Source organism: Anopheles darlingi, chromosome 2 (assembly GCF_943734745.1).
Source record: "Anopheles darlingi chromosome 2, idAnoDarlMG_H_01, whole genome shotgun sequence".
Taxonomy (NCBI): Eukaryota; Metazoa; Arthropoda; class Insecta; order Diptera; family Culicidae; genus Anopheles; species Anopheles darlingi.
Genome location: NC_064874.1, coordinates 75,670,785 through 75,681,056, shown reverse-complemented (window position 1 = coordinate 75,681,056; position 10,272 = coordinate 75,670,785). Strand labels below are relative to the sequence as shown.

Genomic DNA, 10,272 nt, shown 5'->3' with positions numbered 1-10,272 from the left:
AAAGAGATGATAAGGAAGGAAAGGCACACTGGTGCTGCGTGTAGACTTTCGAACGAGGAGAGGGCAGAGGAGTGATGTTCGAAGAGCTTACAATTTGGTTGTAGGTCCTCAATTGATCTAGCATTTTCGGCGCGAACAGCATTAAAACGGTTTAAAAAAAATCACCTAAATCTATCATTAAATTTGTTAAACTACTTCTAATACTGTTATGTCCCATCACTATCCTTCCGATTGTGTTACAAATTAGTTAATTCTACACGATGTGAGTGAGTGAGGTGTAGCAACGGAACGAGTGATGAATTGATGCAACGAACAGGGAATACGGTTCCGGCGGTGCCGGATGATAGATTGCTATACTATACTGTTCTTCCATATTCTGTCCCACTGGTAATGGTGCTTTATAGTGAACGAGTGAACATTATGTTTGATTACTTGCTTCTCTTGTTTCTCCTCCACTACTGCCTCAATCGCATAATATATGTTCGCTCAATCAACGCCCCGATAAATCGTTATACACAGCTAGCATTTAGAATTATCAGCACTAGGTCGATTTGATCATTTATTAGATAAAGTTATTCCTAAAATTCCCGTAGGAGATTTCCATGGACGGAGTTTGTGCTTATATTGCATTGTAATAACCCATTCTACGCACAGACAGGTTCGTAATGATTGCTATTCATGTTCAATATTGATCGTAGCTCAAAGTAACCAACCCCTTTCATAATAATACTGCGATTCTGCCACGGCGTTAGAGATCTCGCGATCTGCTTCCTTCCTCAAGTCACAGCTTCAAATGCGAAGCTACCAGCACACATCCTTATCCGATATCAACGTGTTCAGTGTTTTTTGTGTTACTATCCTATGGGAAGGAGAATGGAGAAACAGAGAATATTGGAAATTGAACGAGACAGACTAAAGGCAAACGGTAAACGATGATAATAAACTATACAATTTTAATTAAAAAACAGAACTCGGTACCTCATGATGTGCGTTGGAATGGCCGACGTGTAGAGTACGCACAGCACGTTACTTCCCTCGATCAGTGCGTGACATTTGTGGTAATCTGAGCACCAGTATTGCTCCAGGTTGATGACACGGTCACCCTCGCGCAGAGTTTCTTCCATGACGTCCACGGATTGATGGAAAAAAGCTCGCAGAATATCTAACCGGTGGTTCCCCCCGGTGGTCACACTGGACGTTGGCCCACGGTCGGTGCGATGCTTCCGGTCTGCAGTGGCCGTGCTGTTGTTCAACGACAGTACTCCTCGTGACATGACGTACTTTGCGTGCTCTCGATTGAGCAACAGGAAGCCAATAATGTGCGGATCCAGTTCGATGGTAGCTGGAAAATGCTTGGCATAATTCTGCTCCGCCGCGATCAGCATATCGAGTTCGCTCATCCAAAACTGCTGGCTAATGCCCTGCAGCACATCGTACGGTGGTTCGGCACCGCATAGCGCACAGATGCTGACACCCTGGGTCAGCGGAATACTGATAAAACGGTACGCAATGCTGGATGATTTCTTGGGCAGAAAGACCGGTACATCCTGCTGGATGGTGCTGGAAGCGTTGAGTAGGAGCATGAGCAGCTTTCGATCTATCACGTCCAGATCCCACCAGCCCTCGGTGCCACAGGCAATGCGCTGCCGCACGAGCAGTGCACAGAACGGCGATCCGATCTGTACGCTAAACTCGTTCAGCTTCGTCAGCATGCTTGTGCTTTCGCTGCAAAGAATACAATCCACGTAGCGGAAGAAATCGTTCTCAACCACCTCCAGCAGCTGATCGACGATTGGGTAGTAGTTTTTCAGCTCTCGCTTGAAACGATCGATATTTTTGATCTTCTTGATCGACTGAATCCCCACGCAGAACACCATCGCCTGATAGGAGTAGTCGAGAAGATGGCGCAGCGTCTTCTCCGAGATGTCCCGTGCGATTCCGATCATGACGATCGTGCCCTCGTACTCTTTCCACATGATCATGCTGTCCTCCAAGTAGGTGATCGGCAAATCGACTCCTTGCGATTTACAAAACATGTGTACACCGTTTAGCGAGGCGATTGTGGAGAAGGGCAGCTGCAAGATGATTAAAGGATCATGATCAAATAAGATCGAGAAGATCGCGAAAAACAACGTACGGTTTCACAGTCGCCTCGTTTTTTGGAATAAATCGGCACACCGCCGTCGGAAGTCAGGCACATCAGGTGGATCGACATGCTCTCGCCCTTTATCACGGGAATAGTTAAAGTATTTCAGTATTTCAGTATTTCAGTGAATTCAATTAAGGAGATCACCGCAACTGAAGTAAACAAATTTGATTAAACTACACGAAGAAGAAGAGAAGAAGAAAAAGGAACGTTCCGCTGCGTTGCGTTGCGCTGCGTTGCGTTGCGTTACGCTGCGATGCGTTGCGTTGGCGTGTGCATCTCCTGAAATCGCATCGCAGAAATGTCGCGGTTTACCTTTCTGGGGAAAAAGCCGGTCGCTCGAGATAGGTATTTAATACGGAAAACACCAAAATGCCGGGTAGGGAAAGTTGAAATTGGAAATTATTCGAAATGCAAACACAAGCGCGCTTCCTTTTCAACTCGGCCTCAGCGCGACCCTCACGAGCGTTTAGATACAGTGATAGTTGATAAAATATAAACAATGTGGTGCATAAAAAAGGAAAAAATTAGCGAACGAAACGAAAATGCGCTACAACCCTGGAAAGACTGGGTAGAAACTATTGTTTTGGTTTGAAATCGCTGAAAAAAATGAAAATTTTTGAAAATTTTTGAATAATGCCGTGATACAGATAAAGGTGATAAAGAGTAAATGCAAGATCCAGGAAACTGGATGCGATTACCGTAGTTGAGTAAATACTCCCCGAAGAAGAAGAAGAACACAAAGAAGAAGCAGCAACAGCAGCGCGAAGAAACAGCGAAACGTGAGCGACGACGGTGGGAAAATCGATAGGCCGCGAACGTTGGTGCGTGGATTTGTGTGAAAAGCCGTGAATTTCCCGTGCTTCCGTGTGTGAAACGCTGTGACAAACGTGTACGAGTGTGTGTGTGAGAGTGTTTGGGAAATAAACGGGGTGCAATCGTTGTTGGGGCGCACTATCTAATTTCCAAAGTGGCACAGCCATCGTCTTCGTCGTACCCACCACCAGGTAAGCGAGAACCAACAGAACCACCTCGTCCGACCTTCTCTCCGACGACGGAGGCATATGCCACCATCTCATCATCGGTGGGTCACCCCCCCCCCCCCCCCCAAGCGCCAGCCCGCCTCCGTGCGCCCACCCGTGTCCGTGGGCTCTTTAAACCGAGTTTGGGGGGGACCGTCTTCTTTGTGATGACTAATTATTGCCAGGAGCGAAGGATTCGTTTACGGTGTTGTTTTTGGGTGTGTGTGTGCGTGTATATGGTGCGTGCGTAATTTCGTAAACCCGCGGATTCTGGTGTCCAGTGGATGGGGCCATCACACCAATCGAAACCCCCCCGGGGGGCACCACATCCTAGTAGCCAAGTAGCGCCCTTCAGTAGCAAGGAAACCTTCACGAAATCTGCTGCTACTGCGATTTGCTGCTGCTGGAGCTGCTTTTTGTTATGTAAACAAGCGTGAGCGCATGGAACCGTGAAAGCGGGTGAAACGAAGGTGATGCGAAAGGGGTGGTGGTTGAAGATTTTGTCGTCGTCGTGCGTTCGCTCTCACACACCTTGGCGCGGATCGTAACTCCGCGTCATAAGAATGTGCTGTTGTGCGCCGCGCGATCTCTCTCTCGCTCTCACGGTGGGTCCAAGAATTGTTTTTGCCGCGTTTCTCTTTTGTTCTAGCGTTCTTCTCGTCTCGAATCTCATTTTCTAACCGATGCTGGCGGCTGTCGCTGTTATCAGACTGATAAACCGTGAATCAGCTCCATCACAAAGCGATCCGCTTGTCTTGTGCAATACCGAATACCTCGGGATTGCGCAAAGTGGCGTCCAAGTGAATGAAAACAAAGCGCCAAATTAGTGATCGCGATCGCGCACCACGATCGTGATGACCCGAATAATCCCGCTCTGGCGCTCCGGCGGTTTGGGAGGTTGTTGGCTCTAGAAAGTAATAGGAACCCCAGACCCAGACCCCCGAGATTGAACAACGCGCCAGGCCAGGCCAGGCCAGACCTCTCGAGTTCAGCATCGTATGTGAAACGCAGCGATAGCCGCAACCATTGGGATTAAGCCAGAACGGGCCCGGGCGCAAAGGAAGGGAAGGGGAGAGGGACCAGAGAGATAGATTGACCTCGCGGAGCGGCACGGACGGCAGAACGGTTGGTGTTGGTGGCTTGGTTTGGCTTTGGGGTTTTGAAGACTTTTGCTGCTGCTGCTGCTGCTGCTCCGCGGGAATGTCGATGAGCTGCTCGAAGCCAGGCTCGCGCACTCGCGCACCCTAACCCTGAAGCCGAACGTCCGGACTCCGGACTCTGCGGCTGCGAGTCCGGCTAAGCTCGTGCAAGAGAGATGGCCGCGATCGAAAAGTGGAAATGACAGAGAGAGGCAACGAAAATCAAGTCACGATTTTCCCCCCGCGCGCGCGCGCGCTCGCGCTCCTCGTGCTCGCATCACACCGCGCACCTCTCAGGTGCTGCTGCGGCTGCGGCTACGGCTGGCCTTCCCCCCGCCCCCACTTCCCGGCTATATACAGACTTTAGCCGCATCTCGGGCCGATGGCATCTCGTGGCGCGGTGGCCTACAGTGAAGGTAGCATAGGGAGCATAAAATCTTTACGCGCCGCGCACCGCCTCTCGCACACATAAATGCCGTTGGCCAGTTGAAGGGGGGGAGGATGGTAAGGAAAGGTGGGGGTTGGTCGGTTGCCACTCTAAAGTTTTATCACCTTTTAGTCCTCGAGACCAGAGAGTGAGAGAGCGAAATGGAGAGCAAAAGAGAAGGGAGAGAGAGAAAGAGAGAGAGAGAGAGGCAGGCGTATGCAGCGAATGCGAGTCTCACGCGCAACAACGCGCCAAACGCAGACAAATGCAACACATATACCACCCCCGTCCCTACTGTGGCCGGGCCATTGTTTGCCGAGGCTACGAGACTCGAGATCTCGAGAGCATAATTCGATCAGCCAACATCATCAACAGTCGAGGGCGAGCCCAAAAGCCCAGTTCGAACCGGCCACTACTGTGTGTAATGCGGGCGCACAGTGTAAAGACCGTCGTCGTCAGAAAGAAGCGAGCGTTGGAAACAGAGCATTGGCTGGCGCCATACTAGAGCTCGCGCGGACGCACGCTGCTCCTGATAAGCGCCCTCAAGCGAGCGAGGCCCTAATCTGTGTCTCGCTTCCGAACCGTTTGTTCGTCTGTTCTGACCTGTTTGAGATGGTTGAACCCTCTGGCATATCCCATCCCCTTATCGGTACACGTTCACACTGGATTGATAGCGCGCGAATGCGAATCTCTTTGTCGTCGATTGTCGCCACAATCCCTTACAAGCCGCAGACTCTCGGTTAGAGCCGCACAAAACAACGTTTCATTTGCTGGCGCCATCCTCGCGTGTAGTTTTGTTTGGTGGTAAAATTAGCGACAGCGATCTCGCGCACCACCACCTTCTCCAGTTGACAAAAGACGGAGGAGGGGACGCGGTCGAAACCCTATTTTTAGCACCCTTTATTGCTCATTGTGAAATGGGCAAAAATCGTTAAATGATCGCCTAGACCCGTGTCAGGAGGCACTATTTTACGACCCGCGACCCGTTAAAGGGCCCCCGCCATAAGGTGACGATGGTGGTCATCCCTCGAGAGAGAGAGGGGGATCATTAAAGCGAACTCAGCTCCTCACAGCCTACTAGGCATCTTCCCTGCTGATGCGGTGCTCCATCGCGATCATTATCGCAGCAGTCGGTGACGATGACGACGATGACGACAACAAAGTAATAGAAAGGGAACAGAGCAGAGACGCGGCCGGTTGGGCGGTATTTTCCTTACTTTTTCCACCCTCCCCACGCTTGCCCTGTTTTGCTTATTATCCGTCAGTTCAGTTGACAACGGCTACGCCGTCTAGAAGCCTCCAAGATCGCGAAACTATTTTTATCAGCGTGCGCAGTACGCCATCGTCGCGAGTGCGTCATGTGCTTCCACAATAGCTCGTTCCGTTCTGCCACCTGTCGTTGTCGTCGTCGTCACGTTGCGCATGCGTCTGTGTATGTGTGTGTGTGATTTTATGGAAATGGAATGCATTTTTGGTCGGTTCGTGTATGCAGTTTTGCGGTCCCTCGTAAGCTCGGGTTGCAGGTGGCGCGCGCTCGCGCGAGAATTCAGCTGCTGACAACAACCCCGGCGAGGTGTCACACACAATCTATCGTGTTCCGGTTGGCCGATCGCGAAGAGCAGTATTTGCAGGACGACAATGCACTTTGTCGTCGCTAGGGGATTTTGTGGAAACACTTCTCTACTCCGCGGAGTTTGTTTGAATTTTTCACAGCAACTGTCACCACCTGTAAAGTGATGTCCTGGCAGTTGATGTGACAAATTCCAATGGTTGCTTCGCCAAATAGCTTGCTGCTGCGTTTCATACTCACAAAAACATTAGCGCCTCGCCTTAACACGCCAGAAAGGGGATTTGGCTGGCTGGTCTACCGATCAGTGGTAGGTCCTCAACAACAACGGCGGACAACGCATACCATTTGCTTATCGTTTTGCAGTTTCATGACAAACGCACTGGTGGCCGCTGCTGCAATAAAAGCAGCATTTTTTGTCGCTCGCTTTGGTCCCGTGCTTTTTGATGGGTGCGAAAGGCGCATAACTGGCGTCTCGCTCGCTAAATGTGATTATCAAATATGAAGGAGAGGCCACACCGAAAAGTGGCACAAAAAACTGGGACGACGAAAAAACGATGAAAACAAAGCACCTGGATACCCGCTCGCTGGGTGGTTAAAGCGCCTGCCAGCGTTTCCTATCTCGTGCCGCCAATCAGTTGACATGTGGTGTGTGAATCGCGTCGTGGCCGCGATAATCCAAGATTTACTACTTCTGAAGTAACAGTACACACTGGGCGGCCGGCCGGCCGGCCGAGAGCCGGTCGGAGTCATAAAACCACCTCCCCGGGCCCTCCGGGTAAGTGATCTGCCTCTATCTGCGACCTGTGGCACTTTTTCAAATTAAAAACTATATCACTGTGACCCCCCCTCCAAGAGTGCAAGGAGACGGGGGGGGGGGGGGAGGGGAGCGTTCTTTGGTGGTAACTGTCCCCCTTGCTTACCATTCGCAATCGCTCGAAAGGACATCTCGGTCGCCTCAGTGCCTGGTCGTGACCGGCAGCTGGCCAGACAGGGCTGTCGAGAAGTTTATGCTCTCCCTTTGCATCTCTCTCTCTTTCTCTCTCTCTCTCTCTCTCTCTCTCTCTCTCTCTCCCTCTGTTGGAATGGGCACGAGGAAAAAAAAGGTATTTGATAAACTAATTCATTTCTTGCCTAATTTATTAGCATACATCGCGTATGCACCCCTCGCCGCGATGTCATGTGGCCACGGGCACACCACACCACACGTAGTGCGTCATGCGTTCTGTATGTGTATCCTGCGTCGACGGTCGACGTTTTGCGCTGGATGGAGACGCACACATACGGCTACTAACACACACACACACACACTACCGGTCGTGGTCAGTCCGGTGACTTCAATTTGTTAATTAATCCTAATTTTACGAACTTTTATTATTTACTGCTTTGGCCTGGCGTATGCTTATGTCGCGTCTTCTCGCGGAGTTTCCGTTTATCTGGTCGTGGTACCACCCCGGTATTCTCTGCTCATGTGCTCATATGTGTGTGTGTGTTACGGTATCTCAATATCGCGACGAATAAAAATGTGACGTTTTTTTGACGAAATTTCTTCTCCGAAGTCCCCATATGGTTTTTTCATTGTTTTGTTTTTTTTTGTTCAGGAGTAAGGACGCGTTATCACTTGCTCCTCGTGGGTTGGTTTTTGTCACACACATGGACCATATGGCCACCACGGCCGGCGGTGGTCCTGTGGGTTTTGTTTGCTTCGTTTTTTTCCGGTACTGCCGGTTAGCAAATACCTCGGACCCATGAAAGGCCACCACCAGCACCGCCTCATTAATTATGGGATTTAATTAAAATAGGAAATGATTCGCTGAATGGTTGCTCTGTTTTTTTTTCTTTTTGCGTTTTTTTGTGTTTAACAGAATGTAGCTGCATGTTGCAAAGTACTTAAGCTTTCATGATTTTTGGTTTCCTTCTTTTTTATTTTTTTGTTGAAGAATCAAGCTTCAGGTTCAACTTGCCTCACACAATCTAGCTAATATACGGTTTTTATGATACTCAAACCATCCCAACGGCAACGACTGTGGAAGGATTACTGGACCGGGCTCGAACCTCACACCTTTGGTCGTTTAATTTAAAAACCACGAAACCAATCCACGCTCGCGCCCGTTCTTCCACCACCACCCTTACCACCCCCTCCCCTTCACCCTTTCCCCTCGCCTCCTGCACCCTCTGCAGGTCGTGCGTGGCGCGCTGCACTGCGCCAATAAACAACGGGAGCAATAAATTAAAAATGTGTCAGCTTTTGGGTCCGTTATCAAAATAATTGATCTTGAATTCTCGGGCTGTTCTCCCTCCCTCCCCTCGGGGTGGGAGGGGAAAACGGGAGGCTTCGCACTATTTGCGCCTCCTCCCCCCCTTACTACCATCGCACAAGTCCAGAAGAGTTTTCTTTTTTTAATGCTTAGCTCTCACCTGCTTCAGAAGTCCGCCGCTCGCCGCTGCTGCGCTCGTGCGCTCTAGTATTTTTATCGACCGATGCGACGGGCGCAAGGGGAAAGGTAGGTGGCCAGCGAAAGTGTCGCATCGACGGGGACTGCAGTCGCTGGTTCTGGTGCTGGGGCTACGAGCTAAAGAACCCGGGGAATTATGAGGTTTCGACGTCCTCGAGCAGCCAGCAGAGCCAACCTTCGATCGATTAGCGGCGGCTGGCGGAAAGAAAAGGGGAATTCAATTTTTATTATTTATGAAGTTTGATGATACCCACCACACAGGGAGCGGCGAGGGGATTGTATAGTTTCGTTAATCTGCCTTCTGCCCCAAAGCCCCAAAGCTCAAAGACGCGTCGTGGTTGTCCGGTGCTGTTATTCCTTTTTATTTTTTTTACGATCATCGATTCTACGCGCACACGTTTTGTAATCGGTTGGCGGGATGGCATCAGGATCAGTCGCACGTGATCGGCACCCGGTCACGGACGAGGCGCACGCATGCATGCATGCAGATCCGCATCATACGCGGTGTTGCGTTCAATTTTTGGCGAACGAACGCACGGAGTTGATCCATTTCCCTTTTTAACACTTTCAGTTATTTATGGGCAATCGTTAAGGGGACACGATATTATTAGTCGCCATCTTTTTTTTTTTTTGCTGTTGCTCACTGTAAGATCGAGTTTTTGTTTTCTTCATTTCCTTCTTCCGGCCCGTTGCCCGATAATGTATGGATACTGGTGGATGTAAGACATTTGCCATAAAATAGTTCAGGAGCTTTTGCTGGTAAATGCTGCATCAATGTTTCAAACTCAGCGTCAAGCATGGTTGCTGGCTGGCTGGTTGTACCGGCGCGATTGCGAAACCAGCCAGCCATTGGCACCATTTCTGTTGAATCGAGCGCTTAATTAAGATATTATTTTTAATGTCATTCGCAGCAAAGTTAGTGGAATGTATTTTGGAATAAAATGGAAAGCTCATTTACAGCCCGTCGCTCGCTGTACAGTCCTGTGCAGACTGCGAAGGAACGTCTAGAGAGAGAGAGAGAGAGCGGCATTACACGGTGGGACAGAGGAGTATTCGTGTTGCATTCTTGAATGATGAATAATGAACCATGCTGCATGGTCACCGGTTCGGTTTGGGCTTAACAGAAATGGGGTGTGGATCTTGGTGCCGGTGAATGTATTAAATAATAATTTTAAATTATGGATCTTTAAGCAACCTGCAAAACCTGTGGAAACCGATCTGGGGGCACCGGAACCTACTATGGTAGTGTGCATCTGCAACCAACGCCGCCGCAGCAGCATTGAGAAGGAGCTAAACGTTCCCATTACTGACATTCTTCGTCCATTGCGGTGCTTTGCGGTGAGGAAAGGAAGCACCTGAGCCTTGCACAATACAATGATAAGCCGTATGCGTGTGCAAAGTGCAAGAAAGAAAGAAAGTATCAAGTGAAAAAGGCCACGGTGCACCTTTTTGAGGAGGAGCCGCGCCGTCTGGTCAACTCTAACTCAACCGTCTCGTGTGTTAATGTGCGAGCAA

The 10,272-nt window shown here is 49.9% G+C and overlaps 3 protein-coding genes across 5 annotated transcripts in view; 2 read left to right on the top strand and 1 right to left on the bottom strand.

Annotated features, from left to right (window-relative positions):
• The window catches only part of LOC125949640 (proton-coupled amino acid transporter-like protein CG1139), a 7,938-nt gene extending 6,963 nt beyond the window's left edge, over positions 1-975 (top strand). Inside the window, exon 4 of one of the 2 annotated variants that reach the window (XM_049676881.1) lies at positions 1-975. This exon is cut by the window's left edge and continues 1,094 nt beyond it. The gene's annotated coding sequence lies outside the window, so the exon portion shown is untranslated. The other variant, XM_049676882.1, reaches the window with a different exon arrangement.
• Positions 720-2,285, bottom strand: LOC125949651 (protein fuzzy). Its single transcript, XM_049676907.1, has 3 exons — positions 2,138-2,285; positions 979-2,075; positions 720-859 (listed from the first exon to the last, which is right to left on the bottom strand). Exons 1-3 carry the CDS (start codon positions 2,213-2,215, stop codon positions 802-804), a joined length of 1,233 nt encoding a protein of 410 aa, XP_049532864.1. The 5' UTR covers positions 2,216-2,285; the 3' UTR covers positions 720-801.
• Positions 2,286-2,749: 464 nt separating this feature from the next.
• The window catches only part of LOC125949620 (aryl hydrocarbon receptor nuclear translocator homolog), a 206,610-nt gene continuing 199,087 nt past the window's right edge, over positions 2,750-10,272 (top strand). Inside the window, exon 1 of one of the 2 annotated variants that reach the window (XM_049676849.1) lies at positions 2,750-3,153. The gene's annotated coding sequence lies outside the window, so the exon portion shown is untranslated. The remainder of the gene's footprint in view (positions 3,154-10,272) is intronic. The other variant, XM_049676850.1, reaches the window with a different exon arrangement.

Excerpts from the sequence above, each read along its gene's own strand:
- LOC125949651 (XM_049676907.1), bottom strand. The coding sequence starts at position 2,215 with ATGTCGATCCACCTGATGTGCCTGACTTCCGACGGCGGTGTGCCGATT. Across the intron at positions 2,076-2,137 it reads AACGAGGCGACTGTGAAACC|CTGCCCTTCTCCACAATCGC; the intron begins GTACGTTGTTTT and ends ATCATCTTGCAG. Across the intron at positions 860-978 it reads ATTCCAACGCACATCATGAG|GATAGTAACACAAAAAACAC; the intron begins GTACCGAGTTCT and ends TCCTTCCCATAG.